Source organism: Mesoplodon bidens (assembly GCF_964165515.1).
Source record: "Mesoplodon bidens genome assembly, chromosome: 10".
NCBI classification, from domain to species: Eukaryota; Metazoa; Chordata; class Mammalia; order Artiodactyla; family Ziphiidae; genus Mesoplodon; species Mesoplodon bidens.
The window spans coordinates 89,036,986-89,056,434 of NC_138172.1; the positions used below are offsets into that span (position 1 = coordinate 89,036,986).

General features: G+C 43.3%; 1 protein-coding gene across 8 annotated transcripts in view; it reads right to left on the bottom strand.

Moving 5' to 3' along the window:
* Nucleotides 1–2,499: 2,499 nt before the first annotated feature.
* CDKAL1 (CDKAL1 threonylcarbamoyladenosine tRNA methylthiotransferase) overlaps nucleotides 2,500–19,449 on the bottom strand; it is a 661,934-nt gene continuing 644,984 nt past the window's right edge. For all 8 annotated transcript variants that reach the window (XM_081245696.1, XM_081245693.1, XM_081245699.1 and 5 more), the window contains one exon: nucleotides 2,500–3,156. In XM_081245696.1, coding sequence (XP_081101822.1) covers nucleotides 2,965–3,156 — 192 coding nt within the window. In that variant the 3' untranslated portion in view covers nucleotides 2,500–2,964. The remainder of the gene's footprint in view (nucleotides 3,157–19,449) is intronic.

The following is a 19,449-nucleotide window of genomic DNA, read 5'->3' on the forward strand; positions in this document are numbered from 1 at the left end:
TGAATGGGATTAGTGCCCTTACGGGGGGGCGGGGGGGGGGAGAGAGAGAGAGAGAGAGACACACACACACACACTGAGAGCTCCCTTGAGAGAGAGAGAGAGAGAGAGACACTGAGAGCTCCCTTGCCCCTTCCACCATACGAGGACGCAGCAAGAAGACGGCCATCTATGAACCAGAAAGTGGGCCCTCACAAGCTACCGAATTGTTGGCACCTTGATCTTGGACTTTCCAGCCTCCAGAACTGTGAGAAATATGTTTCTGTTGTTTAGAAGCCACCCAGTCTATGGCATCCTGTTATAGCAGCCTGAATGAACCAAGACAGATCTCCTCCTTTTTAGTAGAGAGGGCCACATTAAAGAAAAAGGAAAAACATGGTACTTGGTACTAAGGAAAAACATGAAAAGAAAATATAAAGCGTAATGACAGTTATGTTTACAAACTGCAGGTCAACTGATAGCACATTTGATAAATTTATCCTACCATGCCTGACTCTGTGTGGATCAGGATAGGCTGGCTTCTGCTACGGTAACAGCTCCCAAATCTCAGTGGCTCAACACAGGCTCCTTTCTTGTTCTACACAAGGTCTAGCACACGCCGGCAGAAGGCGCTCTCCCTGCACTCCCTCAGGGACCCAGGCTGGAGGAAGCTTCATCCTGACATGTGTGTCCACAATGACGTCTATGGTGCAAAGAACACAGGGCAGACTGGATTTGAACATGTCTGCCCCAAAGAAAGACATGACCTTTCCACTCCCTTTACACTGGCCAGAACAGGTCACACCATCAGGCCTAATCCCAAAAGGGTAGATGTGCCATCACACTACGGGCAGCTTTACTGATGCCACACTTACCCCTATGGCTCCCAGGCTCAGCTGCATTCAGAATTCTGTCTACAAGATAACTGAGTGGTTGACACCCGCCCACGCTTCTCTCTCTTATCCCTCTAGCAGGAGGTCATGGGAGAAGCAAGCTGGATCTCCAGACCACTGCCACCCCCTTGCCAACTGGTCCTCAATACGGTGACTGCTATCATGTATGATCTGGTCCCTGCTGCAGGGCTTCTAAACTTTCTGGACCGAAGAGCAGAGTGGAGTCGCAGCCTACTTGGGGTCATGTAACAGCCAGGGCGGCACAGGGACAATCCCGTATGGCTGAACAATCCCTGATAACGCCCACCACGGTTGGTGCGGGGCCGTGGGGTTATTGGACTGCTGGGTGTATCACTCTCACTCACAGAAGGAAAAATGAAGGGACGAGAGCGGAGGAGAGACAGGTACAGAGCTAGAGGGGAGGAAAGAAGCAGATGAGGGGGTGAGAGGAAAAGAGTGAGACAGCGGAAATAGAAAAAAAAGCGTTCTGTCTCCAATCCGTCCCAGATGGGAAGCTTTTCTTACCTCTTATATAGTGAGACTCTAGGCTTTCAGTAGCATTTCCACTTCCGCTAGGTTTTTATTAAATAAGTACCACGCTGGGGGCTTCCCTGGTGGCGCAGTGGTTGAGAGTCCGCCTGCCGATGCAGGGGACACGGGTCCGGGAAGATCCCACATGCCGCGGAGCAGCTGGGCCCGTGAGCCATGGCCGCTGAGCCTGCGCGTCCGGAGCCTGTGCTCTGCAACGGGGGAGGCCACAGCAGTGAGAGGCCCGCGTACCGCAAAAAAAAAAAAAAAAAAAAAGTACCATGCTGGAACCCACTCTGTTTATTAATAAAGAAATGACTGCACATATCTCAAGAAAGGAAGCACCCAGCAGGCTCCTATTTTTCTGCCAACACATCTCTCTCCTCTTGCTGCCAGAACAGGGGGATGCCAAGTGGACATCTCACTGCAGGACTCAGAGGAAGCAGGAGTAAACCCTTGCATTTTAAATGTCATCTCCTCTTAGAAGCACATACCAGGGTCGGGAGAAGTGTACTAATACTAGAGTTTTTTGTTTTGGTTTTTTAACTCACCGACTTATAATTTAATTTTAATCTGGATTCAAAAGATACAAAAGAGGCTGAAACATTCTGAGATAAAATAAAGAGCTGAACAGGGATGGGGGTTTAAAAATGAAAACTGTCCTGTGGTAACGACTGGGCGCCCGATTTCCCTGCGCTCTACAATCCCAATAACTTATTCTAATGCTGACAGTCAGGAGCCTTGCTCATTACACCAATTCTTTTTATAGTGGAAGAAATCACTACATTTAGTAAATGGCCGGTGATGTCAGGGAGAAATAGACAGTGGATGGAATCCATCGAAAATATCAGAAAAGAAGCAGAGCTTGTTTCCGACAAGTCCAGGCTTTGTGTGTCTGCGGGAGCTAAAGAGTGGGTGATTCCTCAGACTTCTCAAAACGTTGCCAGGACTCCTTTAACTGGTAGGCTCTCCCTGCACATTCTGAAGGGATTCAAGTTCCAGAAACAGGTTTCCATGTAAACTTTTCAGGAACACATCTGCTGTGGAAAATAAGATGTCGGTAGTAGCATCGGGACCCCAAAAAAAGCATAAAGAGAAAGATACATGTAAAAATGTTTATTGAAAATGGAAAATTCTTCCCGCATAAGGAAGAGGTGACCAGGCCCACGGTACAAATAGGTTCTGACTTGAAGATTGGTGATTTAAAGAAAATGCGACCACTTGCATTTCTTGCTAAAAATAAACCAAGGGGAGCTTAACTGAAAAGACATGCTATGGCAGCTGTTGTTGGGTTTTAGGTCAAATAACCAATGAGTCCAACTCAAGGTGAGATTGGGTAAGCCCCATGAAAGAGTGTGGCTGAAGGGCCGGGAGACAGTATAAATTACTGCCCTTTGCAAACTGATGTGGTCGCTCTCCTTTTCTTTGAAGATTTTAATTAGAAATTCATTCCTCTTCACAGATTTGGCTTTTTAAAGGCCACCCCGTGCAGCACGTGGGATCTTAATTCCCCAACCAGGGATCGAATCCATTATTCTTCTTCACAGATGCTTCAGTTAGTTGTGTTTTAATTATAGACCTTGATCAAAAAAGCAAAAAGAAAAGCAAACAGAGCCAGGACCACAGACAGCCTCAGTGCACAGTCCTGGTGTAGCCTTTGCAATTGTAGCGCCATTCTGGAACCCGCCGAGTCTTGCTGAGTTGCATCCAAGGTGTGGGATACTGAATTCAGGTGGTTCCCAAGCCTATTTCTGAATTCCTATAGAGAGAGAAACATAGAGGAAAACGAAAGACATTAAGAATGAAAAATAAGAAAAAAAGCGCTAATGTGACACCAGTCAAGCAAAGGATCCCTAGAAGGAGCTAGTTTTTTATTGAGATATGATTGACATATAATATTGTACACAACATAAGGATTCAATATTTGTATACATTGTGAAATGAGCACCACAGTAAGTCTAGTTACAACACAGCTACAATTTTTTCCCTTGTAATGAAAACTTTTAAGGTCTACTCTCTAACCAACTTCCAAATATAAAATACAGTATTGTTAACTATAGTCAGCATGCTGTATGTTACATTCCCAGGACATATTTACATTATAACTGGAAGTTTGTATCTTTTGACTCCCTTCACCCCTGTCACCCACCTGCCACCCCCCCGTGTCTGACAACCAGTAATCTGCTCTCTGCGTCTATATATTCGGTTTTGTTTTTTTTAGATTCTATGTCTTTCTCTGACTTATTTCACTTAGCATAATGCCCTCAAGGTCCATCCATGTTGTTGTGAATGGCAAGACTTCCTGTTTCTTACACCTGAGTAATACTCCATTGTATACATATGCCCCATCTTCCTTGTCCATTCACCCATTGATGGACACTTAGGTTGCTTCCATGTCTTGGCTATTGTAAATAATGCTGCAGTGAACATGGGATGCATATATCTTTCTGAGTTAGTGTTTTTGTTTCCTTTGCGTAAACACTCAGAAGTAGAATTGCTGGATCATATGGCAGTTCTATTTTTAGTTTTTTAAGGAAACTCCATACTGTTCTCCACAGTGGCTGCACCAATTTACACTCCCACCAACAGTGCACGAGGGTTCCCTTTTCTCCGTATGTTCACCAACATTTGTTAGTTCTTATCTCTTTTGATGATGGCCATTGTAACAGGTATGAGGTTTCATCTCATTGTGGTTTTAATTTGCATTTCCCTGATGATCAGTGCCGATGAGTATCTTTTCACGCATCTGTTGGCCACCTGCATGTCTTCTTTGATAAACTGTCTATTCAGATCCTCTGCCCATTTTTTTTTTTTTTTTTTTTGCGGTACGCAGGCCTCTCACTGTTGTGGCCTCTCCCGTTGCGGAGCACAGGCTCTGGACGCGCAGGCTCAGTGGCCATGGCTCACGGACCCAGCTGCTCCGCGGCATGTGGGATCTTCCCGGACCGGGGCACAAACCCGTGTCCCCTGAACCGGCAGGCGGACTCTCAACCACTGCGCCACCAGGGAAGCCCCTCTGCCCATTTTTAAAATCAGATTTTTTTTTCTATTGAGCTGTATGAGTTTTTATATATATTTTGGATATCAACCCCTTATCAGGTATCAGATATATGATTTGCAAATATTTTCTCCCATTCAGCTGGTTGCCTTTTCATTTTGTTGATGGTCTCCTTTGCTGTGCACAAGCTGTTTAGTTTGATGTAAGAAGAAGCTATCACTCACTCCTTCAACACAGGCACATTCAAACACCTACCATAGGCCAGGTGGGCCAAGTTAAGTACAAGTTATAGTTCCTTTCCTTGAAGGGTCAGACCAAGTTCATAAATTTCCAGATTATACACAAACTATATGAAAGAGACAAACAGTGTTTATGGAGAATCAAGGCAGACTTCACGAAGGGTAGAGTTTATGTAGAGTGGAGTCATATCACAAACGTATCTAACTTTTAGGGATGCAACCATATCTACTCAGGAAAAGAAGAATGACACAGGAAAAAACCACGGAAGCCATTTTATTCATCAAACACGTCCCTTAGGACAGGGACTCCCAGCTGGTGCACCGCTGCAGGAGGGCTGCCCTGACCCCCAGGGGGGCACCTGAAGGGGTCTGAGTGGCCACAGGGTTCCACCCCCATGCGCAGCCTCTGCATCCACTCTGGTGTGCCATGTGCCTGACATGGAAAGGCTGGGAAACCCTGCTTGCAGGGAACACCAGGAGCTAGGAGACATGACGGTGAGACTCTGTAGGGGGTCTCTGTCCCCTGATGCGTCTCTGCAGGTGCGGGGAGGAGGGGACAAGGGGCACCTGGCCACTCTCAGGGCGGTTCTAGTGTTTCGACATGTAATTTTGATTCCACGATATAAGATTTCCACCTTATACACAGGCCTTAGAATCAGTGTCTCCCCTGTTGAAACCTGAATAACACTTTGAGAGACGGAGGCGGGGTGGGGAAGGAGAATCTGGGATGGAAGAAACATTGCGGGGCTGGGAGGAGGGGGCGAGCCAGAGGCGTGGCTGTGGAGGTGCAAGAAAGCCACAGAAGCACAAGATGCCTCCGAACAACCATTTCACGTGGCTTATTCTTTCCTTCCACACTCTCGAACAATCTTCTGGGGACAGCTTCGGCCTCTGTGTGGAATGGCAGCCCCGCCATGCACAGGAGAAGCACTGGAAGTGTGCTTTACAGAAGGTAACTCTGGCACAAAGTGTAAGGTGGATTGAGGGGAGGGGGGAGGATGGGGGTAGAGAAGCCGGGGGCAAGTTGTGGCGACAGATGAGGTGGAGAGTGCTGAGGACCTGTGTGGGGAGGATGGCACAGAAAGGAGGGCACAACAGACACTTAATGTAGAATCAACAGTACTTGAGTTCAGGTGAGTGGGTAATGGAGGGGCAAAGAAGAGGAATGGGGAAATGAGAAGAACTTCCACAACCCAATTTCCACCGGCTGATATATTTGCCTGTGATAGATATGGAAGAACTCTTGCTTTGACTATAGGAGACTGATTGCAAAATTAATATAGCTTTGGTCCACAAGGATAAATCTCTCAACCCCAGTGGCAGTTGAGCCATCATTTACTTCTGGGCTCCTCAGGGATCTGGGCTGACACCCTGCTGCTGTCCCTGCACTGGGGGCCCTTGACAAGAAGGTCACAGCTGGACAGACGGAGCCGTGGTCCCTGCAGCAGCGACGGCTGCACCCAGACCTGCCCCGGGAAGCCGCTCTCTTGTACGGTTGGCTTTCTGCATGATATTTCGGAGCTGGGAATATGTTGACAAGCTTTCATTTTGATTGGTTAAAAATAGCCCCAAGATCTCAAGGACAGCACTCAACCTTGGGAAAGAAGGCAGCCTTCTACAGCTAAAATAACGGAAGCTCTGTGAGTTCTTCAAAAGCAGAGAGGTTGCTAATTCATCTCTGGGTTCTTGGGACCTGCACAGTGGCAAACACACAGCAGGTACTCAGCAAGTGTTCAGAAATGAATGAACGAATGAAGGAGTGGATGAACGGATATGAGGATGTGTATTCCAGATGAGATACAACTGATCAAAAACATGCTTAGCTATGTCTCTGGTGACTAATGAGCACAACTGTAGAAGAGGCTTGAGCTGTTGCCTCTAGCAATTAAACCATCACTTCCTAAGCTTGGGTTTACAAGACAAGAACTAAGAGGCTGATTAAGTTCTCCTAGGCCTGAGTTCTTTTTTTTTTTTGTTGTTGTTGTGGTACACGGGCCTCTCACTGTTGTGGCCTCTCCTGTTGCGGAGCACAGGCTCCGGACGTGCAGGCTCAGCGGCCATGGCTCACAGGCCCAGCTGCTCCACGGCATGTGGGATCTTCCCAGACCGGGGCATGAACCTGTGTCCCCTGCATCGGCAGGCGGACTCTCAACCCCTGCACCACCAGGGAAGCCCCTAGGCCTGAGTTCTTTAACCTTTTTAAGTCACAGATGGCTTTGAGAAGGCAGTGAGGACTACAGACTGTTCCCCCAGAAAACTGTGGAGGCATCCGTGCACATATACACACAGCCTCGCTCACACCCTGCAAATAACTTCAGGAGGTTCACAGATCCAGACACTGTGGGGCCTGATGCTTTCTCTTAAAAAAAAAATTCAATACAAAATTAAGAACAGGGCCTTGGAAGGGGCCCCTCAAAGTGTCAGGCCCTGAATCTTAAGCTCTACTAGCTTCAGGGAATATCTGCCCTTGTCCCACCCCCAGTCTTGAATAATGAACCTTAGTTCTGTGCCTGCAATCCCAGAAGCTGCCATTTGGTGATCACTGGTGTAGGGGGCCACGGGTCAGGCTGTCCCGGGCAGGACTAGGTGAGTCTCAAAGCATCAAACATTTGGTTGGGTTTTTAACACATTCTGCTTCACAAAGGTGCAGTACAGGTAAGGTACCTGTACTCTCAGCCTGAAAATACCCTTCAACTTTTTTTTTTTTTTTTTGCGGTATGTGGGCCTCTCACTGTTGTGGCCTCTCCCATTACGGAACATAGGCTCCGGATGCGCAGGCTCAGCGGCCATGGCTCACGGGCCCAGCCGCTCTGCGGCATGTGGGATCCTCCCGGACCGGGGCACAAACCCGTGTCCCCTGCGTTGGCAGGTGGACTCTCAACCACTGCGCCACCAGGGAAGCCCCACCACCCTTCAACTTTTAACAAGAGTTTCACAGAATTTCTTCCTCTGTTCCTTCCAACTCATTTGCCATAAAATTTTGCTCAAAATATAAAAGGTACCTATTAAACCAGCATTGTGGATTATCTGTGGCTGGGTTCAACATAGTCATTCTTCCTTGGGCACTGATTTTTCCCTCCCTCACTCAAACATTTAACACATCTGAACATAACTGACCCATATGGTGGCAAGCTGCTCTCCTGTCCCTGGGAGCAAGTCTGCATCACAGAATTGTATGGAGTACCGTGGCATCCATACACAGCCCCACAAGAAGCCTACCCTGCCATTCTCCCTAAGATCAAGGTGAGAGCTTGATGACACAGTAGGAGAGAGAAAATGCAGCCTGTCTCTACCATGTTGTGCTTCTTTTATTATCTTCACCCTGTACCAGTTCACCATCTTGATTAAGGGAGTTTGATGATATGTTTTTAAATATAAGATTGAAAAAAAGTTTCTCAGATGACAGAGTAATCTGTTGCCAGCTAGCTTTGTACATTTCAATTGTCACTACCACTGTGATATTGAAGGAAAAGTAATTTAGAAATACAGGAAATACAAGGACTTTCTCATAAAGTCCAAGATCCTCAAACATATAAATGCAGAACTATTACGATTTCTACACAGTCAGAAGCACCATTCATGAATAGAAAATAATGTAGTATTTCTAGACTGTAATGAAAATAAAAAGGGTTTACAGGTGAAGTGATGATACATAACCAATAGCAAGATAAAGTTTAGACACACACACACACACACACACACACACAGAATAATGTATAAAATTGACTTTAGAGAAAAACTTGGCACAGTCAATAGTTCTGGAAAGTAAACAGAAGGCTCGAACCTTCCATAAACCTCTTAAACATTACCAAGTTATTAATTTTTGAAATTTAAGACACACTTGTATCTCTCAAGCTATAATGCAACAAATACAAGAAATTTTATTATTTACTAAAACTAATCAAACATCAACTCTCAGATTTATAATTCTTAAGAAATCAAATCCCATTTAGAAATGCCTTTTACAAAACAGATAGAAACAAAGCAGGATATGACCTTCGTTCAATCAAAAAGATCCATGTATTTAGCCAGTCATAGTAGACTAAGGACACATTAAGAAAGTGTTAACTTTGATTAACGTTTTTCCCCCCTTGTAAATCTCACTGTTCCTTTGATTAATTTCTAAACATACTTACTTCCTAATTCTTAAACATATTCTAATTTTCAAAAGTAGAGCTTATCAAATCCTACTAAAGTAATACATCTATTAGAGTAGCATCACATATATATGCCAAAAAAAACAAACCAAACCAAGCCAAATCAAACCAAACCAAACCATACCATACCAAATCAAAAACAACTTTGATGTTCAGAACCTTCAGGGATCAGATTTCCATCAGTTAAAGATAAAGACAGTTGGGACAGTAACAATAATCAACCTCTAATTATTTCCTTCTTCTCTAGCAGTTATACATGTATTGCTAGGGAAAGGAAGGAGAGGCCTTTAACCTGGGCACTTTTATCACCAGAGAAACAAATGGGACCTGTTCTAGAAGCAGTAAGTGCATGGGCTCTGGGCTCTAATCCCAGCTCCATCTGAGAATTCTTGGGCAAATAATTTATCCTCTCTTTTGCCTCCATACAGAATCACCTGAGATAGAGTAAGTATCTGCACATCATAGGGATGTTATGAGGATTAAACTAGGTATATATATTGTGTCTTGAACATTTAAGACTCAGTAAAGATGAACACACTCCATGTTTTTTGTGTGTGTGTGTGGTACGCGGGCCTCTCACTGTTGTGGCCTCTCCTGCTGTGGAGCACAGGCTCCGGATGCGCAGGCTCAGTGGCCATGGCTCACGGGCCCAGCCGCTCCACGGCATGTGGGATCCTCCTGGACTGGGGCACAAACCTGCATCCCCTGCATCGGCAGGCAGACTCTCAACCACTGTGCCACCAGGGAAGCCCCACTCCATGGTATTTTATGGTCCTAACGAAATATGCAAACTGCCTCAGATATTAGTTTTGTAAAATTACAAAGTCACTATTTTATTTGCTTTTCAAATAAGGTTTATCAATTTAAACTACTTTTGTTTCTTATACATATCATCAGGAGGTGCACAGTATAATGAATAGCATGGCAGACCAGAAACCGAATCCAAGTTCAGATATTTATCAGCTGTGTGACCCCGGGCAAGTGGTTTAAGCTCTGCGGGCCTAGTTACCTCTTCTGTGAGGTAGGGATACCAATATCTACTTTAAGATGTTGTTGAAAGGGTTAGAACTCGCAGGCCCAGAGCCTGGGCAGAGTGCTGGGAATACAGAAGGTTTCGATGAAGGGCCACCATTACACTCCACTCCAGGAGTGTGGCGTGGAAGACGGAGATGGGCAGAGCCTCCCACAGCACTTGCCAGCAGGGCCGGGAGGGTGACGTCCTGTCCCGGATGCTGTCCTCGCAGCTCTAACCCACGAGGGAGAAGCTACGCCCGCCGTGAGGTTGGCACCTCCTCCTCCCCGGGCTCTCAGTCTGTGGGGTGAGCCTTCTGGAAAGGCTCTTAATTAAAACCATCCTAAATAAGAAGGGAGACCTGGACACCACCATTTATAAGGAGGAATTCACCTGTCAGATGTGCCACGGGCCCTTTTTATGTCTGCCTTTTCTTCCAATACCTAATATTGCTGTAACGCTGCTTTCAAGGAAACTAAGGAGGAAGAGGACAGGTCACAGTCACTGCCACGACTCGGCCCTTGCTCTGCACTCTGCCTGACCCCGCCGCCTCGCCTCCAGCCACCACGCGCCCCTGCCCCTCTTCTTGTTGACGTGTCAGACCTCGACCGGACAGATCTCGACTCTCTCAACCAGCACACAGCCCAGATGCACTGGGAGCTCCCACTCCGTGGGCTGTGTGTCCTGCTGGCCCTCATCACGGCACTCACGGCGCACGTGATGCCCCAAGCTCTCACCGTCCCACCAGAAAGTGCGCTCAGTTCAGGCAGAGCTGAGCAAGCTGCACAAGAGAACCCACTCCAGCGGAAGCCTCGGGCTCTACACAGTTACCAGGAGAGGGGTGCAGGGCGCCTCCCCGCAACTGTATGGCCGGCTGATCCCGAAGCTCCCTGGTGGAGGAAGACAGGGGCCACCAGGGCTGGGCCTCCTCTAAGGCCCTTTCCTTCTGTGGGGCTCACGCAGACCCGCTGAGAAAACTGCTTGCTAAGAAAACAGGCCTCCAGGGCCACCCTTATTTGTCCTCCTCACGGCTCTTTCAGCCAAGAGAAACAGACCTGAAGGAAAGGGTACCTAGAAGGTGGTCAATCAACGTTTTCTGAAGGGATATTTGGGTTTCTACTTGTTCCTTTGCATTCTGTGTTCATATTTTCATATAGTTGCAAGGATCCTTTTCTTGGGAGCTGATGAACTTGCCCTTCCAACGGAAGAAAGTCACCCTGTTCAGCGGCCTCTCCTGCAGTTCCTCCTCATCAAAAATGTTTATAACTTGTGACATGGTTGCAGAATCAGAGGCAAAACGATCCAGCAAGAAAGGTGGACGACAAGCTCTGTGTAAAAATACTAAGTAGAAGAAGCAGTGTTTCTGGAATATTCCCCACATGCCCAGAAGGGCTCTATTCTCCATGCCTTCTCTCCTTTAATCCTCCCAGCTGCCCAGTGAAGTACTTAACAAGAGTTTCTCCCAACTTTAAGTATTCACCCAATTTACAGACAGTAGGTGTAAATGTGGAAGCAGAGGAGAGGATTGGCTTTAGACGTATTAAGTCTAGCCTGGTAGTTACATATCAGAGATGCATTTATAGTGCAATGCAAAGAAATGAGAAAAATCAAGGCACTGAATAATTATTAAAATAACTACCAGTATCAAGATTCCTATCAAACAGACTTTCTCCACTTTACATGGAGGTGATGGTGTTATTCTGTGTTTCCCTAGAGAAGGCCCTTCCAGGAAAGCCAGCCTCAGGTCAGGCAGAGACATTGCACGCGACCTGTCTTGCAGCTCTGGGCCATGTTGAGACTCTGTAAACGTGACCTGTGGATGGCACATCCCGGGTTTTCTCTGCACACACACGCACATGCCCACATGCACACATACTTGATCTGCTCACATTAGAACATGTTGCAAAATGTGTTTTAATGAGGAACAGTTGGTCTGGTTCTGCTCAAATAAAAGACATCCCTGTAAGAGAGTTGCCACCTGTCTCCCCAGCTTGCAGTGCAGCCTCTAAATGAATTCTTTGGTCCCTGCCACCTGCAGGTGTTGCCATGGGCCAGCAATCACATTCCACATGCCAGCTTCCCTTCCTGGACTGACAGACAACTTTGTCCCTGTGCTTCGTGTCATTACCGGATACCAGGACGGACAGGGGATTACAGGGGCCAAGGTACCTTTCTCTAATATACTTCTAGACATTTCTCAAACCGGGAGCATCTTAATATTACATAATTAGGAGTGCCCATTATCTCTGAGCCAAAGATGGTAGTATTTTCTAGCTCTTGCAGTCTCTGGAAAGAATGTTATATACGTAGAGTCCATTAGCATTACTGGTATATCGTCATGTAACAGGATCAACGCATTAAACTTGGAATCAATTACACCTTATCATTTATTTGGGGAGAAAAGTGACATTTGAAAATCTCTGTCACAGACTCACATGAGGACAGCACAGTACTGTCAGCCTTTCTGTATCACTTCTGGGCATGAGCAATTCTAAATCAGCAGTGATTCATATGTAATTTTTCCTCTTCCCTCTCACCTCAAATGTGTACTTGTTTATAAGATCATTAAAACCGCAAAGGAAAAGTTTTGAACCAGAACACACACACACTCTAAAAAAATCACTGTTATCTTAGTTTTTGGAATCTTATTTTGATAGCGGAGTAAACTCAAGGCTTTGCTAATAAGGCCAAACATAAATTATTAAACTGTCTGCCATACGATCAAATGCATTTCAGATTATATTCTGAATAAGTTTGGCTTGACGTCCACCAAAGGAACAGATCTGACATGTCCCTGCGTGGTCTCGGTGATCCATCCCTTGCTGGATGCCCAGCCCTCTGACCTGAACAGCACTAAACGAAAGAAAGAGATAATAATCCTACCAAAAACCAAAGCTCGGCACTTGCCCATCCTAATTATTTCCTGTAAGATCGTATTTTGCCCTACTCAAGAGATCTGAAAATAACTCTTAAGCTCTGAACTTCTTTTAATAAATTCAAAATATTTCTTATGTGTAAATTTTTCTCATGGCTCAGAGGCACTGTTACACCTTGAAGTGGAAGCTAACAGGGAGGAAGAAAAAATGGTTTGATATCTTGTAACTCTAGATAAATTAGAGTTTAGAATCATCTTGTTTTCAACCAAGCCTGAACGTAGGCCTATGCAGAAATCCTATGGAAACCAAATATGTGATCAATACAAGGAAATTGTCTTAAAATATACATTATGCAGCACGGTACACTATTCGAAAAGAACCTCTAAATCTCCTAATTTGGAAGAGTTTGCTTTGAATACAAAATTATCTTCATAGCAGAAAGGTATCTCTATCACTATTGTATTTTATCCCTAAAATATAAACTTAAGGAGGCACCTCTTCACATAAGCAGCCCTAACGCGCACTGCTGCATGAGTCCCTGGTAAGAAGAGATGAACAAAGGTGACTGCTCAGTCTCTGTAATGCATTCTCAACCCTCCATTGTGGGCTTCTATCTGAATGCCGTCATCTTCTTTGACTTTTTTTTTTTTATTTTAAAGATTTTTTTGATGTGGACCATTTTTAAAGTCTTTATTGAATTTGTTACAATATTGCTTCTGTTTTGTTCTTTTTTTGGCCACGAGGCATGTGGGATCTTAGCTCCCCGACTAGGGATCGAACCGCACGCCCTGTATTGGAAGGCGAAGGCTTAACCACTGGACAGCCAGGGAAGTCCCCTTCTTTGACCTTCTTAATCTTTCTTGAACTTAGCACAACATGTCCATTCAAATAAGCTTACACTTTCCTGATTTTCGACTTGTTAACACTTAAAATAAGAGGGGTGGGGCAGGTAGGGTAGAGAATCAGATCCAAAATTAATAGTATAGTTCTCTCTTCTGCTAATTAAATATCAGCCACAGATGTACACACACACACACACACACACACACGCGTGTGCGCACAGACCAAGAGGCTCACTGAGAACTATGAAGTCTGTGATCCCAACGTTCGTGATAGTGGCAGAAGTCAGAACTCATTTGTTCCGAATTACTGGTTGGAAATAAGCATTAGTACAAACTAAAGCTGCTCCACAGGTGCGGCAAAGTTAAAGAAAAAGTGAATTGGGTCAAAATGCTTCACTGACAATGAAGTCCTTTTGATAATCTCTTAAACCAGAACCGAAACCATCCTCGTTCCATGGAGTGTACACTGGAAGCTGTGAACTGGGATGCAGATGAACATAACAGTTGGGGGCGTTGAAGTTAATCTTTAATCAATTCAACTCAAAATAATTACTCCTAAGGATTTTGTCCAAATAGGTAACCATGAGGGTGTGTTGGCAGATGTTTGTGTTTTAAATAACAACAACAAAAAACCATGGGTGATGTTAACTGCTATCACAATGCAAACCTCTCATCCTAAGTATCATTTTCACTGACACTGGAAATATGGTTTTAGCATCACTGAGCTCCATGAACTGCATAAAATGAATAAAGGAGATGGCAGGTGCTTTGTTCTGTCTCAAAGAATCTCACAAATGATGAGCTAACATGTAAAATGTTTCCCTCAGATCACCGTGATGTTTATTCATCTTGCAAAGTTCAGATAAACTAGTGAAGAAAAATTACATGGTACATCCTCACTGTAATTACACTAAACTCAGCCATCTGAAAAAGTTCACATATCTACCTATTTTCCTATCACTTCCAAAGTTCTATTATGTGTTCTTCCAAATATCCATTCCAAGGTATGCCCATTCTCCCTTTCTACTTTGAATATGGATAGTTTTTTAAAAATAAAAATGATGATTCTACCAAAAGTCACTAAAATAACTGAGAGAAGACTAATATTAAGAGATCTAGTTATTTATATCACTATAAAAGCATGGCAGGCAGCCTTTCAGATGGCCCCAAACGATCCTCACCTCCTAGTAGCCACATTCTTGTGTAACACCTTCCCCGGGACGATGGACTGAACTTACTGACTTGCTTCTAATTAATTACACTCCACATAAATGATGGGATGTCCCTTCTGAAATTAGGATACTAAAAACTGTGGCTTCTACCTTTCTCACTCTCTCTGTTTGCTTGTTCTGGGGGAAACAAGCTGCCCTATGCAGAAGCCCTCATGAGAAGGAACTGAGGGAGACTTGCTACCAACAGCCAACAAAGAACTGAGACCTCAAACAACCCGTAAGAAACTGGGTCTCACTGGACTGAAATCAAGTGAGGTGTCGTCCTCCTTCTGGAGGCTCTAGGGACAAATCCATCTTGTTGCCTTTTCCAGCTTACGTTACGTGGCTTGTGACCCCCTTCCATCTGCAAAGTCAGCATTCTCATCCCTCTGATGCTGATTCTCTTGGAGCCTTTTCACTTTTAAGGTCTCTTGTGATGTCACTGGACCCACCTGGATAATCCAGGAAATCTCTTTATTTTGAAGTCAGTACATTAGCAAATTTTTTTTTGAAGTTTAACTTCTTTTTTTTTGTTAGTTATTTATTTTATACATATTAGAGTACACATGTCAATCCCAATCTCCCAATTCATCCCACCACCACTTCACTCTGCATGACAGTCTCTAGGTCCATCCATATCTCTACAAATGACCCAATTTCATCCCTTTTTGTGGCTGAGTAATATTCCATTGTATATATGTACCACTTCTTCTTTATCCATTCGTCTGTCGATGGGCATTTAGGATGCTCCCATGACCTGGCTATTGAAAATAGTGCTGCAATGAACATTGGGGTGCATGTGTCTTTTTGAATTATGGTTTTCTCTTGATATATGCCCAGTAGTGGAATTGCTGGGTCATATGGTAGTTCTATTTTTAGTTTTTTAAGGAACCTCCATACTGTTCTCCATAGTGGCTGTATCAATTTACATTCCCACCAACAGTGCAAGAGGGTTCCCTTTCCTCCACACCCTCTTTAGCATTTGTTGTTTGTAGATTTTCTGATGGTGCCCATTCTAACCATTGTGAGGTGATACCTCATTGCAGTTTTGATTTGTATTTCTCTAATAATTATTGATGTTGAGCACCTTTTCATGTGCCTCTGGGCCATCTGTATGTCTTCTTTGGAGAAATGTCTATTTATGTCTTCTGCCCATTTTTTTTTTTTTTTTTTTTTTTTTGCGGTACACAGGCCTCTCACTGTTGTGGCCTCTCCCTTTGCGGAGCACAGGCTCTGGACATGCAGGCTCAGCAGCCATGGCTCACAGGCCCAGCCACTCCGTGGCATGTGGGATCCTCCCGGACCAGGGCACGAACCCGTGTCCCCTGCATCGGCAGGCGGACTCTCAACCACTGCACCACCAGGGAAGCTCCTGCCCATTTTTTGATTGGGTTGTTTATTTCTTTTTTTAATACTGAGCTGCATGAGCTGTTTATATATTTTGGAGATTAATCCTTTGTCCATTGATTCGTTTACAAATACTTTCTCCCATTCTGAGGGTTGTCTTTTCATCTTGTTTATGGTTTCCTTTGCTGTGCAAAAGCTTTTAAGTTTCATTAGGTCCCATTTGTTTATTTTTGTTTTAATTTCCATTACTCTAGGAGGTGGGTCAAAAAAGATCTTGCTGTGATTTATGTCAAAGAGTGTTTTTCCTATGTTTTCCTCTAAGAGTTTTATAGTGTCCGGTCTTACATTTAGGTCTTTAATCCATTTTGAGTTGATTTTTGTGTATGGTGTTAGAGTGTTCTAATTTCATTCTTTTACATGTAGCTGTCCAGTTCTCCCAGAACCACTTATTGAAGAGACTGTCTTTTCTTCACTGTATATCCTTGCCTCCTTTGTCATAGATTAGTTGACCATAGATGCATGGGTTTATCTCTGGGCTTTCTATCCTGTTCCACTGATCTATATTTCTATTTTCGTGCCAGTACCATATTTTCTTGATTACTGTAGCTTTGCAGTATGGTCTGATGTCAGGGAGCCTGATTCCTCCAGCTTCAATTTTTTCCCTCAAGATTGCTTTGGCTATTCGGGGCCTTTTGTGTCTCCATACACATTTTAAGATTTTTTTGTTATAGTTCTGTAAAAAATGCCACTGGTAATTTGATAGGGATTGCACTGAATCTGTAGATTGCCTTGGGTAGTATAGTCATTTTTACCATATCGATTCTTCCAATCCAAGAACATGGTATATCTCTCCATCTGTTTGTAGCATCTTTGATTTTTTTCATCAGTGTCTTATAGTTTTCTGCATACAGGTCTTTTGTCTCCTTAGGTAGGTTTATTCCTAGGTATTTTATTCTTTTTGTTGCAGTGGTGAATGGGACTGCTTCCTTAGTTTCTCTTTCTGATCTTTTGTTGTTAGTGTATAGGAATGCAGGAGATTTCCGTGCATTAATTTTGTATCCTGCAAATTTACCAAATTCCTTGATTAGCTTTAGTAGTTTTCTGGTGGTATCTTTAGGATTATATATGTATAGTAATATCATCTGCAAACAGTGACAGCTTTACTTTTTCTTTTCCAATGTCTATTCCTTTTATTTCTTTTTCTTCTCTGATTGCCATGGCTAGGACTTCCAAAACTATGCTGAATAACAGTGGCAAGAGTGGACCACCTTGTCTTGTTCCTGATCTTAGAGGAAATGCTTTCAGTTTTTCACCATTGAGAATGATGTTTGCTGTGGGTTTGTTGTATATGGCCTTTATTATGTTGAGGTAGGTTCCCTCTATGCCCATTTTCTGGAGAGTTTTTATCATAAATGGGTGTTGCATTTTGTCAAAAGCTTTTTCTGCATCTATTGAGATGATCATATGGTTTTTATTCTTCAATTTGCTAATATGTTGTATCACATTGATTGATTTGTGTATATTGAAGAATCCTTGCATCCTTGGTGTAAATCCCACTTGATCATGGTGTATGATCCTTTGAATGTGTTGTTGGATTCTGTTTGCTAGTATTTTGTTGAGGATTTTTGCATCTGTGTTCATCAGTGATATTGGTCTGTAAGTTTTTTTGGTAGTATCTTTGTCTGGTTTTGGTGTCAGAGTGATGGTGGTCTCACAGAATGAGTTTGGGAGTGTTCCTTCATCTGCAGTTTTTTGGAAGAGTTTGAGAAGGACGGTGTTAGCTGTTCTCTAAATCCTTGACAGAGTTCACCTGTGAAGCCATCTGGTCCTGCACTTTTGTTTGTTGGAAGATTTTTAATCACAGTTTCAATTTCATTGCTTGTGATTGGTCTGTTCATGTTTTTTATTTCTTCCTGGTTCAGTCTTGGAAGGTTATACCTTTCCAAGAATTTGTCCATTTCATCCAGGTTATCCATTTTACTGGCATAGAGTTACTTGTAGTAGTCTCTTATGATGCTTTGTATTTCTGCAGTGTTCATTGTAACTTCTCCTTTTTCATTTCTAATTTTACTGATTTGAGTCCTCTCCCTCTTTTTCTTGATGAGTCTGGCTAGAGGTTTATCAATTTTGTTTATCTTCTCAAAGAACCAGCTTTTAGTTTTATTGATCTTTGCTATTGTTTTCTTTGTTTCTATTTCATTTATTTCTGCTCTGATCTTTATGATTTCTTTCCTTCTGCTAACTTTGGGTTTTGTTTGTTCTTCTTTCTCTAGTTCCTTTAGGTGTAAGGTTAGATTGTTTGAGATTTTTCTTTTTTCTTGAGGTAGGATTGTATTGCTATAAACTTCCCTTTTAGAACTGCTTTTGCTGCATCCCATAGGTTTTCGATTGTCATGTTTTTGTTGTCATTTGTCTCTGGGTATTTTTTGATTTCCTCTTTGATTTCTTCAGTGATCTCTTGGTTATTTAGTAACATATTGTTTAGCCTCCACGTGTTTGTGTTTTTTACATTATTTTCCCTGTAATTGATTTCTAATCTCATAGCATTGTGGTCAGAAAAGATGCTTGATATGAGTTCAATTTTCTTAAATTACCGAGGCTTGATTTGTGACCCAAGATGTGATGTATCCTGGAGAATGTTCTGTGTGCACTTGAGAAGAAAGTGTAATCTACTGTTTTCGGATGGAATGTCCTATAAATAACAATTAAATCTATCTGGTCTATTGTGTCATTTAAAGCTTGTGTTTCCTTATTAATTTTCTGTCTGGATGATCTGTCCATTGGTGTAAGTGAGGAGTTAAAGTTCCCCACTATTAATGTGTTACTGTCAATTTCCTCTTTTATAGTTGTTAGCATCTGCCTTATGTATTGAGGTGCTCCTACGTTGGGTGCATATATATTTATAATTATTAGATCTTCTTCTTGGATTGATCCCTTGATCATTATGTAGTGTCATTCCTTGTCTCTTGTAACGTTCTTTATTTTAAAGTTTATTTTATCTGACATGAGTATTGCTATTCCAGCTTTCTTTTGATTTCCATTTGCATGGAATATCTTTTTCCAACCCTTCACTTTCAGTCTGTATGTGTCCCTAGGTCTGAAGTGGGTCTCTTGTAGACAGCATATATATGGGTCTTATTTTTGTATCCATTCAGCGAGGCTGTGTCTTTTGGATGGAGCATTTAATCCATTCACGTGTAAGGTAATTATCGATACGTATGTTCCCATTACCATTTTCTTAATTGTTTTTGGTTTGTTTTTGTAGGTCCTTTTCTTCTCTTGTGTTTCCCACTTAGAGAAATTCCTTTAGCATTTGTTGTAGAGCTGATTTGGTGGTGCTGAATTCTCTTAGTGTTTACTTGTCTGTAAA